This window comes from Malaclemys terrapin, chromosome 4, assembly GCF_027887155.1.
Source record: "Malaclemys terrapin pileata isolate rMalTer1 chromosome 4, rMalTer1.hap1, whole genome shotgun sequence".
Lineage (NCBI taxonomy): Eukaryota > Metazoa > Chordata > Testudines > Emydidae > Malaclemys > Malaclemys terrapin.
Genome location: NC_071508.1, coordinates 94,729,198 through 94,755,518, shown reverse-complemented (window position 1 = coordinate 94,755,518; position 26,321 = coordinate 94,729,198). Strand labels below are relative to the sequence as shown.

Here is a 26,321-nt window from a genome sequence, read left to right as displayed (position 1 = left end):
GATATTAATGACTCATGCAGAGATCAGTTTAATAACTGTAAAGTGCCACATTAATTATAGAGCCATCTTTAAATATGAGTAATAATACTTTGGTAATTTACCAGAGAGTATTTTAACCATATATTAAAAGTGGTGGATTATTCCAGATTATCATTTTGTATTAAAGCCTTTTCTGCTATCTCCTTATAGGAGAACTGTTATCTTAAAGCACATATTTATTGGGGGGGGAGAGGGAATTCTTTACCTATATGACTAAAAACATCCTAAATTGTTAAAACTGAAAACATTGCATTCAGATATATTTTTATTGTTTTATATTTTGCTTTTACTTCACACAGTTTAATCAGAGAAAATGGACTAGTCAGTTTCATTTGCGAACACTACAGAGGAATGTTTAAATCACAACAAAGAACTTCCATAGGTTTTTTTAACTTCATGTAATATTTCTGTTTAACATAGTTTGTATTTTTTTTAAGCAAAAGCTATGTTTTAAATAGACTTTTTACATGTAATGCGACCAAACCAGATATGGAATCACTGAGAGGCAAGTAAACATTTTGCCATTGTTTACAGTGATATTTCAGAGAGTAATTGATTGAAGATGGGTACATCAAAGGGGGGGGGGGGGGAAGTAACCAAGGAGCTGCATTATTAATTCTTGTCTCAAACAATTAGTAAACTTTTTTCTCAAAAGTGAATTTTCTAAAAATATGCTACAATATAATGTTTTTTTGTTGTACTTTAGACCGAAAAGTCAACAAAAAGAGAAGTGGAAGCCAAATTTTGTAATCTTTCTCTGTCATCAAACAGCGTAAGTAGTTCAACATTACACATTATATTTGTATTTCCCTATAAATTGTTATAAATCTGTAGTACTTTATTTACTATGAAACCCATTAAAACCTCAGCTAAGAATATGCCACTCGTATAGAGATGATGCCATTGCATTTGCAACTGAAATGCTATTGATCTCTTTACTGTCATACCTCTTTGGAAATGGTCTAACTTGTCTCTTTCAGCGTTACTATTTTCTTGGTTTCTCCCTTTTTTAATATTTGTGTTTCAGATTATGCAGATGTTCAAAGGGTAAATGGAATATTGTAGACTGAGATTTCCAAAAGAAAAATGTGTGAGATACTAAATAATATTAAGCAGAGTTAGATGCATGAATATAGAGAATGGGTTGAGATAGATCTCTCACCATCCAACTTCTTTATGCCCTGATTAGGAATTTTCATGTGTCCACTCCCTCCCCCAAATTCTTAAGCAGAATTATTAGTCCACTCTGCAAAACAAGTATAAATGGTAAACCTTTAGTCACACCAAACCAAAGCTATGTTGTTGTTCATATGCCTTCTATTCAAGCATGTGTATGGTATTGTATCTGTGTATATTTTCAGCTTTGTCAACTGTACAGATTTATTGAGCAGAAGGGAGAGTTGAACGATTTAAGCCCATTGATAAACACAATGATAAAACAAAAAACTGGTGTCACCCAGCTGGTAAAACACAGCATGAAAGATCTGGAGGAAGTCATGGGTCTCTTAAAGAAGCTTGGTATAAAACTTCAGGTTTGTAAAGCAGTCGGATTATAAATTCATTGATTTATAGCTCTGTACAACTGCTCTGTCTTCATAAACCTTTCCCCGGGACCATGGATAGTCTGAAGAACAGAAAAAAGAACCATAAAATTGTGGTACTATATATGATAAACACTACTGGTGGCGCCTGTTTTTAGATCCTTACTCTCAGAGTAGGGCCTGTATTGGTAAGAAACCTTCAGCTGAAGAATACTTATATCTGTGTAATTGGACTATTTCAATTGCATTTTTAGTTGAAAAATAATTTTCTCTACATACATATCACTGAGAGCACTAGGGGATTCTTTGAAAATTTTAAATTTTGAAAATTTTAAACGTTTCTAAAATACTGATGGTAACAATTGAAATAGCTCATTTTCTCTAAAGGCTTGCTATTTGGGATGTATACACAAATCTTCAATAGTTCATGTCCCCTTGTGATCCTTTAGATTTAAGGCATTCTTTCCTCTTTCCAGCCTTTTTGGCTGAATCTGTCTCTTCAGGGATCAATATTTTAATTGCAGTATTAAATCTCCTCAAAAGCAGAGAAACCATGTTAAGCTTTCATGATATGCTGATGTGTATCTTTAATACCTTACAATTGTGTAACTAAAACTGGTATAAGACTTAGTGAGGATATAATACTCATTTTTGTTTTATAGGTGTCTATAAATTTAGGACTCGTTTACAAAGTGCAACAGCATAATGGAGTCATCTTTCAGTTTATAGCATACATCAAACGCAGACAAAGAACTGTGCCTGAAATTCTTGCAGCTGGAGGCAGATATGATCATCTGGTGTGTGTAATTAACTTTTTTTTTTTTTTTTTAAAAGCATATACTTTTTTGATACCTTACTAAAAGCATTGTTTCTTGTCTTTTCAGATTCCACAGTTCAGAGGGCCGCAAACAATAGGACCTCTTCCTTCTGCTGTTGGAGTCAGTATAGCTATAGATAAAATAACTGCTGCAGTTTCCAGTATGGAGGACTCTGTATGTTTCAGTTCCTGTTTCATTCATATTTCTGTCATTTCAGTAATCTGTATGTAGCCATAGATAGTCAAGAAATATTAAGAGGTTCAGATGTGTCTCAAAATAATTCCATACTAAAATAGACAGAAGCCTCAAGATATGCTGCATTTTCCTTTGCTTCTATCTATGTAGATACTTTAAAAAATGGTAAACTGAAATGTAGTATATGGCTTGTTTAATGGCATAAAAATTTCCTTTTTGAAATTTATTCAATGATTAATATCTGTGAAAGGGGAAAGATATGTTTTCCCATATGTAGAGTCATTTTCTTCCCCATAAAAAAAAAAAATCGTATTTTTGTCCCTAGCCCTTCTTTTTGTCATAAAATGGGCTTTTCTACATAAATCATATAACAATTTCACTCAGCAGCAGAATGTGTATATTTTTAATCCTTCTTTGTGAAGAGGTACATTAACATTGCTAAATAGGGAGGAGGTAAAGCCAGGTAACTCACTGATTTAGGCTTTGCAAGTGCTTTTTCTGTAACAGGGTCAGATTTGCTGAAGAGTTTAATTTAAAAAAATGCTTAATAATGAACCATCTCCTAATCTCTGCCTAATTTGCTTGAAAAGCAGCACAATAATATATTTGTTCTCCAGGAATATCAACATTTTTACACCTGAAAACAAGCTCTGGTAGCTCACATTGCCCCTCTCACTTCTACTTTTCTTCCAGGTTACTATGGGCGCTTGTGATCTGTTGGTTGTGAGTGTTGGGCAGATGTCAATGACGAGAGCCATCAATATCATTCAAAAACTCTGGACTGCGGGAATTCCAGCTGATATCATGTATGACTGGTCCCAGGTAAAGAGTGTCTACATATTTGTTAGCTATATGTCAGTTTCATAAAGGCTGGTATTGCTAAAGCAGCCTCTTAGAGGTTATTCATTTATAGAATCATAATATTGAACAGCTGGGTGCAATTCAGCTATCCTTAAATCAATGAAGATTACGTTTGCTTTTATACTATTTTTCCTCTGTAGCTCTCATCACCTTTTACAATGCGGATAAGCATCATAATCTTCGTTTTACAGCACAGACAGATTAGGTGACGTACCTGTGACGGGTTAGATCACAGAAGCCCCCCTGGGAGCTGCTAGCCGATGTGCCAAGACTACTTCTATCCCTGTTTTCCCTGCCAGCTCAGGACTCCAGCACCCTGTCTTGCTGAGCCAGACACTCCTGTCTGCTCCAACACAGACCCAAGGTCTGAATTACTTGCCCCAAACCTGCAGTCTGTGTTGGAGCAGACGGGAGTGTCTGGCTCAGCGTCTGCTCCAACACAGACCCAAGGTCTGAATTACTTGCCCCAAACCTGCAGTCTGTGTTGGAGCAGACAGGAGTGTCTGGCTCAGCAAGACAGGGTGCTGGAATCCTGAGCTGGCAGGGAAAACAGGGGTAGACGTAGTTTTGGCACATAAGTTGGCAGCTCCCAGGGGGGTTTCTGTGATCCAACCCATCACAGTACCCATGGTTACTCCCTGAGGGCATGATACAAAGTCCACTGAAGCCAGTGGAAAGACTCTTACTGAATTCATGGAGCTGTGGATATGTCCTGAGTCAGGGTCAACAGTGAGAGAAGAACCAAGTCTCCTGATTCCAAATCCCGTGCTATATTCACTGGGTTATGCTGCTTCCATGGGATGACATGTAGTGGAGACAGCTTTATTGAAAAGCACCCAAGATTCTGTAGATCCTGGACAAGTATTTGACATAAATCTTCCCCAAAAATGTATTTTACCAACCTACATCAACAATATAAAAACAAATATACTCCAACCCACCCCCCTCCCACCTCCAAAATGAAACAGAGGGAGTCATTCATAGGAGGAAATGGAAAGGTTCTAAATATGGGGCCAGTAGTGGCAATAATGAAAAACACCTTTTGCAGGAGCAGTTTTCATGTATTGTTTAGAAGTGGGAAAGGACGGGCTAACATGGCTGCGAGGCAGGAGCATATTCTGCACTCTAGTGGCCACTACAGTGGCATAATGAAGCTGTACTCCAGGGACTGCAGACAGTACTGTTGGATTACTGACCTAAAACATACAAGTGTCACCACAGTGTTAGTCATTAAGAATATCCAGTGCTGCAAGATTCCTGAAAATGCTATTTGTATTGAAGGACTGACTTCTCATTCCTTTACAATGAGCCCAAACGAAACAGTAGGTGCCCGACACAGATAGATTATGGGACGATAAGCAAAGTACTTACCTACCTTATACCCCTCTGGACTGTTTGCCAATCTGGTTCAGTTAATTTATATATATGCTAAATGGTGAATGTCAAAGGAAATGCCGTGGAATTGCCCATTCTCTCAAATTTAGTGAACTGTGGCTCTGCACATTCAGAATGCCCCACAGCATAGAGTTCTGAGTCACTTAGCTTCCTTGCAGATACTATGGTATTCTATTGTCTTAGTATTGGCAACAATTTCCCTACTTTTTCTCACTTTTTTCCTGCATCTGGCTATATGCTGTTGAAGTGCAAGTATAACTGGTGTTTAATACCCTTCAAGTAACTTGTTTTTTCCTGTGTGTACATTGGCCCTTGCTGGCCTCCTTGAGGCTGTTCACAGATGGCAAGTTGCAACCTCTTGATTGCACTTAACCTTGGACAGTTTTCTGCCTTGACATCTAATGCTGACAAACTTTTACGTCAGTACAGGAAGCATTGGCCCTGATTCTTCGCTGAGAATTGCACAGGTGGACACCCTGTGCAAAGCCCAGTTGAAGTCAGTGGAGCTCCACACAGGGACAGGGATCCATCCAGGTAGATCTCCGTGCAGGAGTGGGGCTAGTAATGAAAGTTACAAACACTGGAAGAATAGCCCATTCTTGCTAATAGATGTAAAGGAGACAAATATCCAGCTTCTACTTCTAATTCTTGGTGAAACACACTTTAGTGAGTTATAGGATTTGAAACATGAAAATAAAGAAATTGACAAGGAGATTGTTCTTCCTGGACCGATGTACAAAGCTTTTCATTACTCAGAAGGTCAATAAGTACACTATATATGTATTTCCAGTCAACTTAATTGAGATTTTGATTGTCTAAATTGTCATTTTATACTCTGCCCTACTTCTCTACTATTACTTTTTCTTGTTTTAGTCCCAAGAAGAACTGCAAGAGTATTGCAAATGTTCTGGGATCACATATGTGACTCTTGTCTCTGAGAAAGAAGGAAATCATGTAAAGGTAAAAGTAGGGTTGGAGAGAATTTTTGTAAATACTTCAGATGAATAATCTGCTCTAATATGAGTTTTTGTGGAGCTAATAGAATATTTTCTGGGGAAAGTGCTCTATAATTTAATAGTTGGCATTTCAGCTCAGTACAGTTTCAGAGTTAATAACTAGTACGAAATTACTCTGAAGAATGGATAGTGGATGCACAGCAGACCCATCTTCCTAGTTTTTTACCAGGCCCAGTCTCCCTCCTCTTTTATCTGGGGGGGAAAAGTTACCACTATGTAATGGCTGTTTGTTTGGTGACTTTATGAAATGAATTGGTGATCTCTGGCCTCTTCCAGTTGGGCAGTTGTTTACATTACAAAACAAATACCAAGAAAATTGGCAGCCTTATTGGCAGCTAGCAAAATAGACAATGTTTGAATAGACATAGAACTATGAACTACCATTTCTATTTGTCTCTCCAGGTCAGGGTTGATGTGCAAAGGCGTTACTGTGAGGAAGCTTGAATTGCCACTGTCTGTATTGTATCTCTTCTGTCCATAAACAGAGGTTTTTGGTGCCCAAAGCTGTCACTGATTCTGGACCATTATCTCTGCTACTTCTTTTAATCATTTTCATAAAAAAACAGTGATCTGTTAAAGTCATTTGCCCCTATATGGCATGGTTGTATAACATAGCTATAATGTATAACAGTAAGATACCTTTCACTTACTTCAATTATCAATCTTCCTCTTACACTAACTGTAAGAACAAGCTGATCTTGACAATTATTTGATCATAGAGTGATGTATCTAGGCATTAAAGATGCAATGAAAAAAACGTATTTAATCTTTTAGAACCTAGTGATGATATTTTGTTACGGTAGAGCAGAAATACAAAGAGCATGTCAATATATTAAATGGCATAGCGATTCTCTAGTTTAATTAGTCTTTTCGTAATTAATAAAACAAAGACTGAGTAAATATGTGTAGGTTCAAATGCTGGAGAGTTACCTCTCTGCAAATTCAGTGAAAGGCAACCACATTCCAAATTAATCCTTTAATTTAAAACAGAGAGAGAGAACCCTGTGTTTAACGCAGTATTTCCCCCCGGACACCAGCCAAAGGTCATTATCCTATATTAACAAGTGCAAGCGGCAAAGCCTAAGCAGTGAAAATGCAAAAGAAATTATTGTTAGTTATTTGGTTGCAGAAATCTAATCAACCAAGTCAGAGGGTTTAATTGGCCAGTGATCAGATGAACTGATAGTCTCAGTCTTATTCCATCTGATAATTGCATCTTTAATAGGTAATGAGCCTAGTCAAACTTACTTTTCTTTGTTTCCACAGTATATTTATGTAGATTACCAGATTTAGCAATCTCATTAAACTCATTGAAATGTTAAATTACAATTTTGTAGGTGAAATCCTTCGAGAAGGAAAGGCAGACGGAGAAAAGGATTTTAGAGACTGAGCTAGTAGAACACCTGGTCCAGAAACTGAAGACTAAAGTCTGTGATGAAAGAAGTAACAGGTAGCTGCATAAAAAGTGAACAGGAGTATTCAAATTAACGGTCATTTCATAAATCAGATTAAATAGAGACTTTCAAAATAAGACTTCCGTTGAGGTTTCTATTACATTGATTTTTAATTAAAATTACCATTGAGAAAGATTTGCCAAATTCCTTTTTGAAAAAGAAGGAAAATAATGTGATGGTAGGACTTCTGTTATGTCTTGAGATTTGCCAAAGGCAACTGAGAGAAACATTTTGAAGTATTCTTCCTACTGCTTTACAGATTTAGGGCCAGATTTTCAGCTGGGCTTCTAAGTGAGCAAAATTGTTCAGACTTGCAACATGTGAGCATACCTGCCTGAACTTTGATATTACTTACTAATTGTATCGCAGTAGCACCTATGAGCCCCTTTCGTGGACCAGGGCCTTATTGTGCTAGGTGCTGTACAAACACAGAACAAAAGAGGTCCCTGCCCCAAAAAGCTTACAGTAAAATTCTTGCATTTATTAGAATCATTCAAGTATGCACATGGGCATGTGAAAGTAGAAGCGCGGATTGAATAATCAGGTCTTTACTTTTATACTGTCACGGATGTACATGCAATAATCATTACAAGATTGGCCTTCAGTATTATTCTTGAATAGTTTTGCAAAATGTAGCTCTGTAATAGGAAACTTCCATACTGGGACACATTTGAAGAAAAGTCCATGTGGGTGTTTTTTTTAACAATTTGATTTGCAAGAAAAGCTCTTTCTTTCGCCTGCTGCTCATCTCCTCCTGCTTGATCAGGCCATGAAGTCCAACTATTTTTCCTGTTTGACATTCATTTATTGAAGTTAACATGACTGTTATGGCACAGAAGCAACTTTATATGACATAAATGCAGGATCCTATATAGGAGTAGAAAGGTAATGAAAGCGAAACCTGGTGTCTAAAATATTTCCCATTTACAATTAGTGAAAGTAGCAAGGAAAGTTTTGCTGTTTACTATGATTGTTGAAGACAGTTCTTTTTAAATTAACAAGTTTAATTGTGTGTTGGCATTTCTTAACTAATACAGGATTTAATTTGCAAATATTTATATGCTGAAAATCTTCATTACATTTTTTTCAGCTAATTGGAGTGAAAAGAATACAAAATTCCTTTGTATGTGAAAGTTTGCTAACAGTAGCTTACATTACTGTACTGCTTTTACATTGTGTCTATTTTTATAACTGTTTTTGTTTGCTTGCTTTTAGAGAAACTTCAGATAATCTCTCAGTACAAAATCTAAAAGGATCATTTGCTAATACTTCAGGTATATAATCACTAATTCTAGGCTAAAATTGACTGTTTTTGTGTACAGTAAACATTCTTTGCAATAAAGTAGTATATATTTTAATCACATTACAAGAATCGCTATAAATAAACCACAAATGTCTTTCCTTACAACTTTTACCTGGCTAGAGTTATTTCTTTCTAATCTCAAATGCTGTGTCTAAAATTTGAGAAGTTTAAATTACATTTTCCTATAAAATGCAGAAGTCATTTTATAATAAACTTACAGGAAACATGCAACCATTTTTGCTAGGCCCACCAGTTAAAATGTTCACAAGGCACAAAGGACTTTTTGCCACACTGAATAAACTAAAACTTTGTTTACAGTAGACATTTCTGATTCTATAGCTGGAAGTGGCTATCTTGCTGCAAAGTGATGTGACTTATAATGCGGACAGTGCAGAAAGCTAATGGAGACGACTCTCAACCAAGTTCCATCCTGTTTTTTCTGTTGGTTTAAGAATCAGAAGATTTTGCAGGATGAGTCACTTTAAGTTGTAGCCACAAGACTTGCATCTGAAGAAGTGAGGTTCTTACCCACGAAAGCTTATGCTCCCAGTACTTCTGTTAGTCTCAAAGGTGCCACAGGACCCTCTGTTGCTTTTTAAAAATTGCATAATTGCTTCAATAGCACCCATCAGAGTAGTCTTGACCCATTAAGATTAGTGGGGGTTAGTTTTGTTTAAAACAGGATATAACATGCTTGTTTATGTGAAGAAAGAATATTCTCAAACTGTTTGCATTTTAGGTTTATTTGAACCACATGGAACTTCTGTAGTGCCAAATGTGAGTGTTATAGCTCCTGAAAAATTGCCTGCTAGTGTCAGACGGCGTTATGAAACTCAGGTATATGTAGGTTTTTTTTTTTTTTTTCTTTCTTTCCGTTTTGGTTTGAATTTTTTTTCCGGCCTGCACGTAGCTGTAATATCATGATCACAGGCTGTTTGTCCTGCAGGATCTGTGCCTCATTTAGTCTGCAGAATGGACAGTGAATGGGGCAAAGGGTTACAAGAGGAAGAAAATGGATTTTTTTTCATGGGTGTAAAGCATTGAAATGGGACTCAAGGAGACTAGTTCTTGGCTCTAACACAGATTTCCCACATGATTGGGGGCAAGGCTATCAAGAACATGAGAACGGCCATACTGGGTCAGACCAAAGGTCCATCAAGCCCAGTATCCTGTCCTCTGACAGTGGCCAATGGCAGGTGCCTCAAAGGGAATGAACAAACAGGTTATCAAGTGATCCATGCTGTGTCACCCAATCCCAGCTTCTGGCAAACAGAGGCTAGGGACACCATTCCTGTCCATCCTGGCTAATAGCCATTGATGGACCTATCTTCCATGAATCTATCTAGCTCCCTTTTGAATCCCGTTATAGTATTGGCCTTCACAACACCTTCTGGCAAGGAGTTCCACAAGTTGAAGGTGCATTGTGTGAAAAAATTCTTTCTTGTGTTTGTTTTAAACCTGCTACCTATTAATTTAATTTGGTGGCCCCTTGTTCTTGTATTATGAGAAGGAGTAAATAACACTTCCTTATTTTCTTTCTTTATACCACTCATGATTTTATAGACTTCTATCATATCCCTCCTTAGTTACCTCTTTTCCAAGCAGAAAAGTCCCAGTCTTATTAATCTCTCCTCATACGGAAGCCGTTCTATACCTCTAATCATTTTTGTTGCCCTTTTCTGAACCTTTTCCAATTCCAATATATCTTTTTTGAGATGGGGCGACCACATCTGCATGCAGTATTCAAGGTGTGGGCGTACTATGGATTTATATAGAGGCAATATGATATTTTCTGTCATAATGCATGTGTACAAGAGAATTCAGTGAAGATTCTATGGGGAACCTTAATTCTGGCATTTCCTGACTTTTGAGTGCTTAAGAAAATGTTAAGGTTACAAATTAAACATAGGTTTTGTATTTAGTATGTATGCAGTAGACTCAAACGTTTGCCTCTATAATTTAATGTTTCATTATGGCCTCTCAAGCTAGGGGGTGCAAGCAAAAGTTTTCCAACATGATGCATACTAACAGTGCCCCGCCTTGCCAAAAACAAAATGTTTAGTGGTATAATCTTAGACCACTGTATGAAAGAGAGATGGAGTTTTCCTCACTTGGATACTAACAATGTACCAAACGTAAGACAAAAAAGAACAGGCTCCAATCCAAAGTGGATAGAAAATTCAGGATTTACTGGCTTCCAAAATACTTGGATTGTATGATGGGATATAATTTTCCTTCCATATCAGCAAAACCCATTTTTTAATGCAAGAATGCAACCATTTTTATAGACTGCTGGTTTCTCATCCTGCTTCAGAAAGGAGGCAGTAATGTAATGGGACTGCAATGCACCAGCAGTTCAATATCCTACTGTCCAAAATGCAGCTATCTTCTCTGAACTGCAGAGGAGCTACAGTGTATTCCAGGACTGCCTTCTGTGATTCTACTGCCAATTTCTGATTAAAGTGGTGTCTTCTCTTATCTTTGGGAAAGGTGGCCTCCACTAGTGCCCAGGAACAGCATAACTTTGACTCTGTCTAGGGAAATTCATAATCAGGTGTTAATTCTGCCTAACCTCAATAGTCCTAATATCATCTCTCCTACCACTCTCCTCCTAATTGGCAAAAATACTTCGTGAGTGGACATGAGCCCTGTGCTCATGCTCCTGACATTAATGTAAGATGCCCACATATTCCTAGTTAACAATTGACCATCTGGCATATCAAAGTTAATTATCGAGAATTAAATCTTACGTTTCCTGAAATAGAAAACAAAGTTCCCAACTTCAGTGTAACAGGAGATATTTGTATGCAACTTTTACCCACTATTAATTTTAATTTGCAGGTACAAACAAGACTCCAGACCTTCATTACTAATCTGCAACAGAAAACAAGTGAGATTGAAATTTTAGCCGTAAGTCTGTTTGCTACAGCCTAAATGAAATGGCAAATGCTTGGTCATTAGAGTCTTTAATGTTAATTGCTAGCAAGGTAGCTGTCACCAGCTGTAATCTCAAATTTTAGAATTGGCAATTGTAACCAAATTTAGAAATCTGTTGTAAAATAAAACCCACACAATGTTTAGCTAGTATATTGAGAAAGCTTCCTGCTGTATGAATTCAGACTGTTGCATATAGTAAAATGTTTACATTTTAACTATTTGCACCTCTAACTCCTGTGTGGTGGTGGATTTAATATTAATTTGTTGCTGCATCTTATCACTATAAAGCACATTTAAATGTTACTTTCTGGGTTCCCTCTCAACACTTTCTGAAGAGGTTAAAAATAGTGCATCCTTCCTATGTGCCCTTTAGGAATAAGCATGTTTACCTTTTTTGAAATTAAGGGAAGACTTTCCATGTACACAGATGAGCTCTGCCAAACATAAATTGTCTTTGGAAATGCCTAAAATTCTCATGCAGTCCAAATGTGTTTGCAAAACTTCTTTATAAATTAGAGATTAAATTTTGACCCCTTTTTTGAGAACTGAGATCTTCACGTGGCCAGAATGATGACAGGAATAGAACTGGAAAAATAAGTTACTTTTACTTGTTAAACTATATAACATTTGATTCCTTGACATTGACCTCTTTGCCCTGATATTTTTGCAGGTAGATCTGTCAAAAGAAACTCTAATACACTTCTTGTCACTAGAGGTAAGCAATGAGTTGTGTATATGTAATTTGGATTAAACAGTAGGTTTTCAAAGGTTTAAAGTTAATGGGGTGAAATCCTGTCCTTATTGAAGTTAATGGTAAAATTCTCACCCCCGTGTTTGTTTGTTTTTTAAAGAGTTTAAGAAAGGCTAAGCAATTCTGTACAGACACAAAGGGTTTAGAACAAGCCTTGAAAAATCCATTTGCCAAATGCACAAGTAGGAAACTTCTCCCTCTTGAGCTGGTGGAGTCCTTAGCCAACAATTTTTGCAGAAGTTCAGCTTTCATTTAAAATAAAGAAAAGGTTTTTAGTCTTTGTTCATGAAGATACCCTGCTGAATGTGAACAGAGCAGTGTTGGCTTGAGCTGTGGCTGCTCCTGGCTTTCCTAGGCAGCAGCCATTGAAATTAACATGATTCTGATTCGTTTTATGGTTACTGCTCAGAACCCTATGAGCTAGTGTATAATGCGAGTTTTGTTCTGCTGCAGCAAGGGAGTACACTGCAGCAAAGGTGTGTGATGCGGTTCTTAGTGAGGGAGGATGACCCAAACAGCATAAGATGAGGAATTGAGTCAAGAAGCAAAAACCCTATCCCCATTTCTCAGTGCTGTTGGGAAGTTGAGCTGAGGATGTATTATGGTACTGTGAACTTCCCCTACACGTCAGGAGACTCTGAAGCAGTGGGAGCGAAAGGGGTGGCTTTTATATCCGTTCAGGGAAAAAGCCCATCCTGTAGCAGAGGGGACTAAAGAATGATCTGGTGCATGTACATGTGAAAGAACAGGGGTGGGACAGGAGAATCAAGTGTTTCTACAATGGTGATAACTCTGTAGAGGAAAAGTGGGCGACTCCAGCCTTCACAGCATGATGCTGCTGTTGTACTGTAGGAGGGGAGAAGCTGATCACCAGCAGCCTCCTTACAAAGATCTCTGCTATAACAGAGTCAATTTGTACATGCAGTTTTGTGCATTTTGCTTCAAGAAGCTAGTTCTTTGGCAGGTTAAGAAATAGAGTATTGCTAGTCTGTCTGCATGACCTTCAGAAAAGTGAACCCTCCCCTCAGTGACACTATTTTTTTTCATTCATAGTGAAATGTAATATATATGAAAATTCCTCGTCCTTTTTCCTTACAGTATGATGGAGATGAACAAGCCTTTTACACGACTGTAAAACAACTGATGTCACGATTGCCAAAGCAGAGATACCTGCAAGCAGTTTGTGATGAAATTTACAATATCAAAATAGAAAAGAGGTAAATATATTTGTTATACTACTGTAGGTGCTGCAACAATTGAGCTGTTCCACACATTTGAACTGTGGTAAACAGGCTGCTGTAAATTTTCTCTAGAGAAAGGCAAAGAATGCACCTTCTTGAAAAGTGTCTTACTCCATATAAATATTTCCTAAAATTACTCCTGTTTATCTTAGGTTGAACACACCTGACTGGTCCTCTTGTCCCCATTTTTATAGTCTTAAGGTGTGACCTAACATTCATCTAAACACCACAAAAAGAACGAGGAGTACTTGTGGCACCTTAGAGACTAACAAGTTTATTTGAGCATAAACTTTCGTGGATCTGATGAAGTGGGGCTTTAGCCCACGAACGCTTATGCTCAAATAAATTTGTTAGTCTCTAAGGTGCCACAAGTACTCCTGTTCTTTTTGCTGATACAGACTAACATGGCTACCACGCTGAAACCTAAACACCACAGTTTATAGAACTATAAATAAGTAACTGAGCTGTGGGACATGTAAATTCTTGACAGGGAGATGTTAGTCAACATTTAATCACCACATTTTCCTCTCTGGGTAATTTACACATTTGGCAGCATAACTAGTAACCCATTTAGACGGATGTGGGTTCTGACAGCTGGGAATCTTTGTTCTCTTATGTCAACTGTGCAGAATTTCCCTTCTGACACAAAGACTTGGACTTCTGGACTGTTCAGTATCCATGGCTCCCACTGATTTTGGTGGAAGCTGCGGGTATTTGGCATAGGTGAAAAGATTAAGGACCTTTTAAACAAACTCTTTCCATTGATATATGGTAAAACGTAACATAAAATACCCTCAGCATAAATGCAGAAAATAAATGTGTAGATGAAGAAAATAATTTAGAACTCAAAATGTCTGGTTTAACTTTTCATTGACCATTTCATTCTCTTAAAAATTGAATATTTTCAAAGTTAATATTTAACTTTCTGTGCATTTTGTTGAGAGCCAGTCTTCCCCCTCCAACATGAGAGCAGTATTCAGTTAACTTTGGTGAGCCATTCAATGAGACTAGAATTTGGCTTTCTAATAATAGTGCCTTTCAGTACTGACGATATCAAACACTTTAGAAGACAATGACACAGACACTAATCATGCATTAACAGCTCAGACAAATTCCAGTATTCCTCAACAGCTTGTAAAGCTTTGAATACTAAAACCCAGTGACTGCACTCTCTCCTTTAGTAGGAGACTTCCAGAGGATCTTCTGTTAACTTTTTTTAGTTGTTTAGGTAACACTGCCACACTCAACCTCTACTTTATATGAGGAGAAAAAAATACATTTGAGGCAGAACCATATCAGAAAAGAAACTTAAGTATACTAAAGTTGAGTGTAGAGATAATTGTTATTTAGGGTAGCAAAAAGAGGTATAATGAGGAAAAGGTTGAAATTAGGAGTAAAAATTTAGGCTAAATTTTAGGAAAAGCTTTGACAGTGACGTCTGTTCAGGGAAATTGTAGAAATACCATTACTTGGATCCTTTTAAAATAAGTGGACATAATACAAGAAAAATTATTTAGAACAATCCTGCATTTACAGCAGGATGGACTAATGATGTATAATAAGATCTTTCCTATCTCTAATCTCTTAGGGTCTTAAGAGTAAATTATGGCCTCTGAATTCTCCTGTCTCTAGAAATTACTATTTTTGGAGGGTTTAGAATGATCACTGACTTACTCTGTTCTCTTGAAGGTAAATTCTAACACTGTCCTTTTTCCTCTACAGAATTCCTGTGCTTATCCTGTACTCTTATCGAGACGACTACTACAAAATTCTGTTTTAGTTCTAAATTCTGAACTAAAGCATCCCACTATTTGGTGGGATGCTTAAATAGCATGTGTCTCTACCAAAAGATACATAATCTGGAACCAAAACCATTAATCAAATAATGTGAAATAATTGTTGCACATTCATTATGACTTTTCTGATATAGGAATATGTACTTCATGAAATTTCAGTAAGCTGTGAGATAGAGAGACTCAGGCAATTACTGCCTTTATTTTTTTAGTGTGTAGTGGCCAGCTTCATACTTTGCATTTTTATATGTAAAACGTATTAAAAGTGTCAAAAAAGTTCAAAATAAATGTTAAATGGTCATGTTTCTTAATGCACAGTCACATTACTGAAAGACACTGTACCTTACACTTCTAAAACTTTCCTTGTAATAGTATTTGCTTGCACAGTAATCAGTGTTAAGTAAGGAAAATGGATGGGAAAGTGAAACTGACTCAGCAAAAGAATTGCAGAGCTGTTCCAGAATGTCTCTAACTTGCAGCTGCCTTACTACATCAGTTAATGCTGCAGCCTCCTGAATAGTACTATAACTAAATTTCTTTTAAAAAAAGCCATTTTAAGTAGGTAGCCAGTGTTTTTCAAATATGTATGGCATTAATCATCAGTAGACAGGATAAAAACCCCATGAATGTTCCTACTCAACTGTGATCTTAAAATAAAGGGTCTTACAAGCCCCTTATATAACATTCACTGCCTGTGTAAGCCAGCTGCAGATGGTGGAGGAGCAAGAATCAGTAGAAATGAATTTTACAGAACTAATATAAAACAGAGCTTTTTGGAACGGAGGACAGGTTTGCTTTGAAAATAAATACCATTGTGTCCCAACAGCTTAAGTACAGAGAGAAAAGCAATAAAATCAGGGGAGAGAGGGAGTGCATTTTAGGAATGATTTTTAAAAGTAAAGGTATAAGTGGACTTAAGATGCCCCAGCAACCTTAACTCCCTCCCCCCCGTGCATCTAGAGGGGAGTTTTCTAATAGTTACAGACCCACCATTTCCACTCTGCTCTCATTGCTCTTCCTTTATATGGCCACAGTGACAGCCTCTTCTCTCAGCTCTGAGATCTGGCTGCAGGAAGGACCAAGTTCAGGGAAAGTCTTGGCTCAGAGCATACTCAGTACAGATAGCAGCATATTTAGGGAATTTTGCTAACATGCCTCTAAGCATGTCCAATATTGATTGTTAGAGGCTTATAACCACAGTTAACTCAGATAATTAACTGAAAAAAATGAATCACAATCCGTTTTAATTGCACTGTTAAAGAATAAAATATCAATTGAAATGTGTTGAATATTGTGGATGTTTTTCTACATTTTCAAATATTTATTTCAATTACAACACAAATTGAAAGTGAGCACTGTACACCTTGTATTCTATATATATTTGCACTAAACAATAGTATTTTTCAATTCACCTAATACAAGTGCTGTAGTACAATCTCTATCATGAAAGTTGAACTTACAAATGTAGAATTGGGAACAAAAAAAACTGCATTCAAAAATAAAACAATGTAAGACTTGAGCCTACAAGTCCACTCAGTCTAACTTCTTGTTCAGCCAGTCGCTAAGACAAAAGTCTGTTTACATTTACAGGAAATAATGCTGCCCTCTTCTTATTTACATCACCTGAATGTGAGACAAGGTGTTCGCATGGCACTTTTGTAGCCACCATTGCAAGGTATTTACATGCCAGTGATACTAAACATTTGTATGCCCCTTCATGCTTCAGTCACAATTCCAGAGGACATGCTTCCATGCTGATGATGCTTGAAAAAAAAAAAATAATGCATTAATTAAATTTGTAACTGAACTCCTTGGGGGGAGAATTGTATGTCTCCTGCTCTATTTTACCCTCATTCTGCCATATATTTCATGTTATAGATGTCTGATGATGACTCAACACACGTTGATCATTTTAAGAATGCTTTCACTGTAGATTTGACCATATGCAAAGAAGGTACCAATGTGACATTTCTAAAAAGATAGCTACAGCACTCGACCCAAGCTTTAAGAATTTGAAGTACCTTTGAAAATTTGAGGATGACAAGGCGTGGAGCATGCTTTCAGAAGTCTTAAAAGAGCAACATTCCAATGCAGAAACTACAGAACCCAAACCACCAAAAAAGAAAACCAACCTTCTGCTGATGGCATCTGACTCAGATGATGAAAATGAACATGCATTAGTCTGCACTGCTTTGGATTGTTATCCAGCAGAACCCATCATCAGCATGGACGCATGTCCTCTGGAATGATGGGACATATGAATCTTTAGCGCATCTGGCACATAAATATCTTGTAACGCCAGCTACAACTGTGCCATGTGAATGTCTGGTCTCACTTTCAGGTGACATTGTAAACAAGAAGCGGGCAGCATTATCTCCTGCAAATGTAAACAAACCTGTTTGTCTTAGTGATTGGCTGAACAAGAAGTAGGACAGGGTGGACCTGTAGGCTCTGAAGTTTTACATTTTTGAATGCGGTTGTTTTTTTTTGGTCCCAATTCTACATTTGTCAGTTAACTTTCATGATAGAGATTGCACTACAGTACTTCTATTAGGTGAATTGAAAAATACTATTTTTTTACAGTGCAAATATTTGTAATCAAAAACAAATATAAAATGAGCACCATACACTTTGTATTCTGTGTTGTAAGTGAAATAAATATAGTTGAAAATGTAGAAAACATCCAAAAATATTTAAATAAATGCTTTTCTATTATTAACAGCACGATTAATCGCTTGACAGCCCTACTATAACACAATCAAGAGTGGGTGAAATGTCTCCAGGACAACATCAGACACCTCTCTGATCCCCACCACCTGCAAAGTTTCAAGTCCTTATTCCACACTATAGAGGTGCTAAAACTGTTCCACTGAGAAACTAAGAATCTTTCCTAAACCACAGTTTCAGAAACAGCTAAACTGTGTTAGCTGTAACTTTCCCCACCAAAAAAAAAACCACAACAGCCCAAGCAAAACCCCAACATGGAAAATTCAAGCCCAAAAGGTTAGCAAAGTTAAGTGAGAACAGGATCTTAGGATGGAAAGGTTTAGGCAATCCTAAACTCTTTGGGGTAGGGACTGTATTCTTAGTTTGCATTGTGCCTACCAGACCTTGATCCTGGTCCACAACTGGGGCTCTTAAGTGGCATAATAATATAGACCTTCATCCCAGTCCCCCTTATAATTAAGGGTACAACTTTATTTACAGGATTGCTTAACTCTGTCTTTTGTTTGGGGGGGAGGGAAGGGCAGGGGTTTCTGCCACTCAAAAGTCCAGCAGCTTTCCCCATTCTGAGAGTTTCATTGACCCTAGCACAAGTACAGCATTTGGTTTGACTACACAGGTATACAGTGCCTTTATTTAAGCTGCTTACGGTATGGTATGCCATCTTAGTCCTGTACTCAAGTGAACTTTCCAGTGCTGCAGTCTCTCTGGCCCTTTATTACATAGCTAGCCTTAGTATGACCCTCCTACATGCTGCTATCAAACTTTACCTTCAGCAAAGAGTGACCAGAGGAATTACCTTCCACTTACTCCAGGGGAGGGGCCACTAGTTTTTTAGAACAGAAATTATAGACAGCTCAGAATGCTACAAGAAAATTCTATACTTATTTATACAAGTACAAAAGGTCACTATGTTTGTGCAGGAGGAGGGGTTCTAATGCCTGTATCACTACTTGTAAGTAGTACAAGACCTGTGTGACTGGCTTGGATCCCCACTGTAAACATGGACTAGTATATGATCAGACTAATCATTCACTAAAGACCAATACAATTACAGTAGTCATTTCAACCAAATGCATTTCTGATTGTTTAATAGGAACAAGCAAATAATACTATATTTACAGTTTTCAGAGTGGTAGCAATATAACCATTCAAACTAAGAATCACCCAATAATGAGACTTTTACTAAAACAGTCATTGCACTTGTAACGTGAAGCTGTAGGACTTGCTTTTTTTGGTCATGACCTCTTAACCTCCAACCACTTCTAGAAGCTAAAATAGAAAAAAAGTCAATATTCCCACTAATTCTCAACTTCCTTACTTAGTTTACATGAAGCTTATCTACAGAATTAGGCTTTCATTCACTAAAGATCTATTCTTACTTTGCCCTTGTGACCACCTACTGCATCCCCCAAAACAGTTTACACTGACTATCCTGTGTAACAAAACACAGCAGCTGAGAGTGAAGAGGTTTCAGTCTAATCCTGTGAATGTTCCTGCCAAATAATCTACAGAAACCACCTTTTATTTTCATTTTATTTAAGCGAAGGTACTATTCACATCTCAGTATTCTACTGCCAAAAGAAAATGTTGACGTAGGAAAAAATGGACTTTGAAGGCTAGAATGCAAGTCTTGCAGTGATGGAAAGACATTCTGTTCCATCACTGGGTTGCTTTACTTTTCTTATTTTTGCTTTTCTTGTCTTTCTTCTTCAGGCCATCCATGTTAGCTCTCAACAGGTTGGAATAGGCCTGCAATCATGAAATAAGCATCTTTAAGATAGACCAAATACTCAGAGGCAGTGCACTAGAGTCAAAAATAAAAATTATCTAAAATCTCCATTTTAGATAACCTATATTTCCACATAGCTCCTTTTTACAGAATGTTCAAACTCATCAGGAAACCACCCTTTTCTTCCCCACAATGACACAAGTAAATAAGATGCTTTGGAGAATTTCATGCAAATGGAGAGACCATATACATATCAAGATATGAAAGCATCTGTCCTATAATTTTAAATATTTAACCAACCCATCCATTTAGGGATGGGAGAATGATTTGTAGCTTTCCATGGCTTATCTTAAATTATTGAATATTCCTCCTTACAATACAGAAAACAAAAAGAGAAGAAGAGAGAGAACATAGGAAACTTACCATCTGGAATTTATTTACTTCCTTTGAGCTTACCTGTGAAAAGCAAATTCGGGTGTTAAGCATAAAATACTGGAAACATTTTATCCTAGGACTAAAAATTTCAATAGACATTTTCCTGTCAGTTAAACACTAGGTCCCACCTAGCAGCACTTATGTCTGATCAAGTGATCACATTCAATCTCATGAAGAGTTGGCATCAAAATAGGTTCAGAGACCACATGTGGAGGGGTAACAGGAAAGTACTCTTGGTAACAGATCCAGTTTTTTGGAGGACTATTCCCTCTCCTACCACCACCAATGTAAGTCATCTCTTAGTAAAAGGGTAGCATTTCCTCTCCAAATCTACAAACTTTCAAACAGTGAACAATCCTCAATGTAAAGTCCCAAGCCAATTACATCTGCTTATTCCAGTGCCTTCCACTTCTGTCTAGATTACAGACTAAATTATCCTGGCTAGTTTTTCAACATAATGTACTCTCTTCAGATTCCTTTTCATTCATTTGTGACATTCATTCAAGTTCTCCCACAGCACATTCAAACTCTCTCGGGAACACTGAGCCCCATATCTCCAGCATCCAAATGCCCATGCTATCTTCATATACCCAAGCTGTGACTGCTCTCAGACCTGACACTGATGGTTTATTCACCACATGTAAAAATTCCAGATAATGCTACATGAGCTAAAGTTGGCCTTCAGCCTGAATGATGCAGGCAATTATTTCAGGAACAAACTAGTTTGCACGCTCTCTCTGACCCAGATTTGCTACTTACCACTGTGCTAATCTTCTTCTTCCCATCCGTTGCTCTCAGAAGACATTTATTGTCCGCTGGCTCAAAACCTTCCACATGGCCCTTACGTGGAATGGGTTTTGTTCGACCATCATCTGTGTTGAAAACCAAAGGCATGTCATAATCTGTTTATCCAGATTTTATTAAAACAGATACATTTTTCCAAACTCTCAGTGCATCAAGAGGATGCCAACCACCACCACCACCAACAACCTATATACCACTAGCTTGTAAAGCAATTTGGAATTCAAGACACCATATCAAAGATTTTTCTGCACAGGTTATACCCTGAAGCTATGCAGCATATGCCTCCCCTCAGGAAGGGATAGTGAGCTATTTTGCTGGCCCAGTTCACCTCCTCTCTACAGCATTTATAAATCTGAGAAATAAAATTTCCATAATATCTTTTAAAAAGTTCCAATGAGAGCTGTTCAACATTTCATTGCAATGTTTAAATTTCAAACAGTGCATCACTAACAATTTGAAAGTGAAACAACTTGACTTTTCTTTGCCTAAACTGAGAGAAATGGAAAAAGTACACAAAGAGCATAAATCGCTTCACCTGGATTTTTTAAACTCTTATTTAATGATAACGGTATTAGGAACAGGAGAACTTTGATTTAAACCAACAGTGTTCCTTTAATCCAATATAAAGGCACTGATACTTACATTTTTTCAGTGTTATGTAAACACTCCCTGAGGTTCTGCATTTTTGAAAAAGCCTTGTTAGTTCTGTCAAGAACTGTAAATGAAAGAAGAGATCCATCTCTGGTTAAGACCACTGGGGGAGGAGGGCAACAGACATGGAAGTTTTCTGCTAGGTAGCAAATATTGCCATTCTCAATGTAATTAACAGCAGATGTCTCATTAAAGTAGCATTCTTACAACACAATGCTTCCCAGCAATTTATATACAGAATTTGCATGGATTAAACCAGTGCAGGTATTGTATGAAGAAAGTATTTATATAACTTCCTTCACCCAAAAGACAGAGGGAACTAAGCTATTTAAAGTAGCTTAGATGGGAACACTGTTTTTATCAACAATGTTTTGTAAAATCTAGACATTAGTAGCATCCGTATTATCATTACTATGTTCTTTTATAAGTTTATATTTTTAAAATCAGAGGAAGACACTCCAGCTTGATTTAGACACTTTCTTGAGCGTTTGCAAATCAAGCAGAACAGCAATTTGCTGGCATGAGAGAACCTGAAAGTCAGGCCGACCCCTCGGTGTCTGTCCCTGCTGAGCGCAATGCCAGGGGGAACCAACCCCGCAGCTGGTGAAAGGGACACTAAGAGCCGGTCCGCCGCAGCGCTACTGTTCTTCAGCTGGCCAAGGCCCCTTTCAAGCAACCGCTGCCTGCAAGCAGACTGACCAGCCGCAGCCGAAGCCCCGGGCTCTTAGGCGAGGCCCGGAGCCTTGCCGGCCCCTGGGGTTTATGGGCAGGGTAGGGGACACCTTGCCCCGAGGAGTGTGTCCAGGCGCCCACTGAGCGGCCCGGCCCGGCCCCGCGGGGACCCGTACATGCCGCACGGGAGCGGCTCCGCTCCGGACAGAGGCCGACGGGGCGCCCGGCAGCCCCCGCCGGCCTGGGGCCCATGGAGCGGGATGGGCCGGGGGCAGCGCCGCGGGGCCTGGCCCGCACCTGCTCGCTCTCCAGCAGCACCATCGCGCCGACCCGCCGCCGCCTGCCCCGGAAGCGGAAGAGCCGCTCCGAGCTCGCACCATGGAGCGCGGGGCGGGGCAGCTGCTCCCCGCCGCCCCCCGCGACGCAGCCTGAGAGCGCCTGGGGCGGGGGGACAGTGCTACGGGTCCCGCCTGAGGCCGTCCCGGGACGCTGCAGCCTCGGCCCCGGGCGTCTCCCTGTCAGCCCGGCTGGGCTCGGGGGTCCTGGGGAGCCGCCGTGTGCGCGCCCCCTCCGGCCCTGCTCCCTTTGGGCGGACTCGGGCGGGGTGGGCACAGTTAGGGTGACCAGATCAGCAGTCCAAAATATCGGGATGGGGGGGAGGGGGAAAAAAGGGAGGGAGCAAAAAAAAAAAAAAGGCGTTTAAAAGGGGCTGGGGGCATTAGCAGGCCTCAGCCCCGCGCGCTGCCCTCCCCGCGGAGCCTCCCGCCCCCCGGCTCGCCATGGGCATATGCGGCACGCGGTGGATCCGGGCAGGGGCAGCGCAGAGCGGGCAGTAGCCGGATGGGCGGCAGGCGCCAAATCCCCCCAGCTGCGGCTCCTTCCCAGCGGGACACGCCTCTCGCCGCCCCGGCCACATGCGGCACGTGTCCTCTGCGCCTACTCTCCCTCCCACCGGGAAGGAGCAGCTGGACGCGTGCCGCATGTGGCCGGGGCAGGCCAGGGGGCACGTCCTGCCGGGAAGGAGCCGCAGCCGCGAGCGGGAGGGAGAATCATAGAATAGAATATCAGAGTTGGAAGGGACCTCAAGAGGTCATCTAGTCCAACCCCCTGCTCAAAGCAGGGCCAATTCCCAGCTAAATCATCCCAGGGCTCCGTCAAGCCGGGCCTTAAAAACCTCCAAGGAAGGAGATTTCACCACCTCCCTAGGTAACCCATTCCAGTGTTTCACCACCCTCCTAGTGAAATAGTTTTTCCTGATATCCAACCTGGACCTCCCCCACTGCAACTTGAGACTATTGCTCCTTGTTCTATCATCTGCCACCACTGAGAACAGCCGAGCTCCATCCTCTTTGGAACCCCCCTTCAGGTAGTTGAAGGCTGCTATCAAATCCCCCCTCATTCTTCTCTTCTGGAGACTAAACAATCCCAGTTCCCTAAGCCTCTCCTCATAAGTCATGTGCTCCAGACCCCTAATCATTTTTGTTGCCCTCCGCTGGACTCTTTCCAATTTCTCCACATCCTTCTTGTAGTGTGGGGCCCAAAACTGGACACAGTATTCCAGATGAGGCCTCACCAATGTCGAATAAAGGGGAACGATCACGTTCCTCAATCTGCTGGCAATGCCCCTACTTATACAGCCCAAAATGCCGTTAGCCTTCTTGGCAACAAGAGCACACTGTTGACTCATATCCAGCTTCTCGTCCACTGTGACCCCTAGGTCCTTTTCTGCAGAACTGCTACCTAGCCATTCGGTCCCTAGTCTGTAGCAGTGCATGGGATTCTTCCGTCCTAAGTGCAGGACTCTGCACTTGTCCTTGTTGAACCTCATCAGGTTTTTTTCGGCCCAATCCTCTAATTTGTCTAGGTCCCTCTGTATCCGATCCCTACCCTCTAGTGTATCTACCACGCCTCCTAGTTTAGTGTCATCTGCAGAGGCGCAGGGCTCCCTGGCAGCAGCAGGGATTCGGCCCACGCCACCCAACCGGCCCCTGCCCGCTCCACGCTGCTCCCGCCCAGACCCACCGTGCTACCCCGCAGGCTGCAGGGCTGAAGCAGCCTCCAGGCTGCGCTCCCGGCCCCGGGTGCAGCGGCCCAGGCACGAGCCTCAAAGCTGAGCCCCCCCGTCTCCCTCCCTTGCCAGCCCCCCTTTGCCCGCCGGGTGCCTGGGTGCCGGAGCTGACACACCAGCTCCAGGATCCGGGCAGCTGGTCCTGGGGTTGCCAACCCTCCAGGATTGGCCTGGAGTCTCCTGGATTTAAGATTAATCTTTAATTATAGATTATGTCATGTGATGAAATCTCCAGGAATACAGCCAACCAAAATTGGCAACTCTACAATACCAGATACTTCAGCGAAGGGTGCAGGAAATAAGCAGTTATGAGAGGGGTGGGCAAACTTTTTGGCCTGAGAGACACATCTGGGAATGGAAATTACATGGCAGGCCATGAATGCTCACAAAATTGGGGTTAGGATGCAGAAGGGGATGAGGGCTGTGGCTAGGGGTGCAGGCTCTGGGGTGGGGCCAGAAATGAGGAGTTCAGGATGCAGGAGGAGACTCCAGGTGGGAGGGCGGGGGGGGCTACATCTGGAAGTGATGGCTCTGGGGTGGGGCTGGGGATGAGGGATTTGGGGTGTAGGAGGGTACTCCAGGCTGGGACCAAGGGGTTTGGAGGGCAGGAGGGGAATCAGGGCGGGGGCAGTGGGTTGGGGCGCAGGAGGGGCTCAGGGTGCAGGCTCCAGAAGGCACTTACCTCAAGCAGCTCCTGAAAGCAGCAGCTTGTCCTCCCTCCAGGTCCTACGCAGAGGTGCAGCCAGGCAGCTCTGCGCACTGCTCTGTCCGCAGGCTGCCCTTGGGGTTGGGGCAGCGTGTAGAGCCCCCTGGCTGCCACTAAACAAAGGAGCTGGAGCGGGGACATGCCACTGCTTCCGGGAGCAGTGCGGAGCTGTGGCACGCACACCCCACTCCCCGGCTAGAGCACAGGAGCGGGGCAAGCCCCACACCCTGCTCCCCAGTGGAAGCTCGAGGGCGGGATTAAATCGGCTGGTGGGCCAGATGTGGCCCATGGGCTGTAGTTTGCCTACCCCTGAGTTATGTCATAGAAACTTTCAGTAGGAAGAGGTTAAGCCCTATAAAATGGAGGTGGGTTATATCCTGAAGCATAAAGGATTGTATCCTTCCCACATTTTTTAATAAGCTTTACTAAAGTAAATGGCGATTCTCAGCATCCATATAAATGTCCAGGGAGTATAGCCTTCTAACACTCCTCTGATGTAGGGAACCATTATTATTCCCATTTGACAAATGGGGAAGCTGAGGCACAGAGGAGATGAGGGATTTGGCTAGCATCACTCAGCAAGTCTGTGGTGAGCTGGGAATTGAACGTAGATCTCCTGATTCCCAGTCCAGAACTCAAGGTTTGAGTTGGGAGACAGGGGGACATGTACGGCTCTTATGGTCGGAGAACACATTCAGAATGATTACATGAGTCAAGTGTAACTAATGAAGTGCTATGTGAGTTTGCAAACCTCCTGAAACAAAAGCTCTGAGAAGTGTGAACTGCCCCACTTCATTTCCATTAGATGTTTACTCAGAGCCCAAAAATGATAATATAAATGTCAGCATTGTTAACTATCTTACTGCTGATGAGGACATGTAAGAAAGGAAAGGGATGATCATGTCACAAAGGTTTGCATAATGTATTGTGAGTGACCTCTCATTGGCACCACAAGTGGGTGGTGAATTCACAAGTTATCCCCACTTTTTTTTTCTCCAATGAAGGGAGCTAAGCCAAGCCCAAAGAGCCTAGCAAAAGGCTTGGGTGCATTTTTGCACTGAAGGGCAGTTCAGACTGGAACCAAGTAGATCAAGTGTGCTCATACTTACAATATGAGGGGATCAGTGCCAATAATGAATAACGATGGTGGCATCTCATTCTGGCTTCTCAAGTAAGCAGAACTTG

General features: G+C 40.6%; 2 protein-coding genes and 1 long non-coding RNA gene across 6 annotated transcripts in view; 1 reads left to right on the top strand and 2 right to left on the bottom strand.

Annotated features, from left to right (window-relative positions):
- The window catches only part of EIF2AK4 (eukaryotic translation initiation factor 2 alpha kinase 4), a 71,444-nt gene extending 55,789 nt beyond the window's left edge, over nucleotides 1-15,655 (top strand). For 2 of the 4 annotated variants that reach the window (XM_054028597.1, XM_054028601.1), the window contains 13 exons: nucleotides 746-811; nucleotides 1,401-1,571; nucleotides 2,243-2,377; nucleotides 2,465-2,572; nucleotides 3,287-3,415; nucleotides 5,723-5,809; nucleotides 7,203-7,315; nucleotides 8,535-8,593; nucleotides 9,362-9,459; nucleotides 11,464-11,532; nucleotides 12,230-12,274; nucleotides 13,409-13,527; nucleotides 15,274-15,655. In XM_054028597.1, the coding sequence (XP_053884572.1) occupies nucleotides 746-811; nucleotides 1,401-1,571; nucleotides 2,243-2,377; nucleotides 2,465-2,572; nucleotides 3,287-3,415; nucleotides 5,723-5,809; nucleotides 7,203-7,315; nucleotides 8,535-8,593; nucleotides 9,362-9,459; nucleotides 11,464-11,532; nucleotides 12,230-12,274; nucleotides 13,409-13,527; nucleotides 15,274-15,331 (1,257 nt within the window). In that variant the 3' untranslated portion in view covers nucleotides 15,332-15,655. The other 2 variants (XM_054028598.1, XM_054028599.1) reach the window with 2 other exon arrangements.
- Nucleotides 15,656-16,571: 916 nt separating this feature from the next.
- On the bottom strand, nucleotides 16,572-18,577 carry LOC128837418 (uncharacterized). Its single transcript, XR_008444940.1, has 2 exons — nucleotides 17,477-18,577; nucleotides 16,572-17,107 (listed from the first exon to the last, which is right to left on the bottom strand). It is a non-coding gene; the product is annotated as an uncharacterized LOC128837418 (long non-coding RNA).
- A 565-nt stretch (nucleotides 18,578-19,142) lies between these two features.
- Nucleotides 19,143-22,768, bottom strand: SRP14 (signal recognition particle 14). The gene is made up of 5 exons (XM_054028602.1): nucleotides 22,660-22,768; nucleotides 21,682-21,754; nucleotides 20,995-21,107; nucleotides 20,224-20,256; nucleotides 19,143-19,820 (listed from the first exon to the last, which is right to left on the bottom strand). Exons 1-5 carry the CDS (start codon nucleotides 22,681-22,683, stop codon nucleotides 19,731-19,733), a joined length of 333 nt encoding a protein of 110 aa, XP_053884577.1. The 5' UTR covers nucleotides 22,684-22,768; the 3' UTR covers nucleotides 19,143-19,730.
- Nucleotides 22,769-26,321: the final 3,553 nt, after the last annotated feature.

Excerpts from the sequence above, each read along its gene's own strand:
- SRP14 (XM_054028602.1), bottom strand. The coding sequence starts at position 22,683 with ATGGTGCTGCTGGAGAGCGAGCAG. Across the intron at positions 21,108-21,681 it reads TTACATAACACTGAAAAAAT|ATGATGGTCGAACAAAACCC; the intron begins GTAAGTATCAGT and ends TTTTCAACACAG. Across the intron at positions 19,821-20,223 it reads AAGTAAATAAATTCCAGATG|GCCTATTCCAACCTGTTGAG; the intron begins GTAAGTTTCCTA and ends TCATGATTGCAG.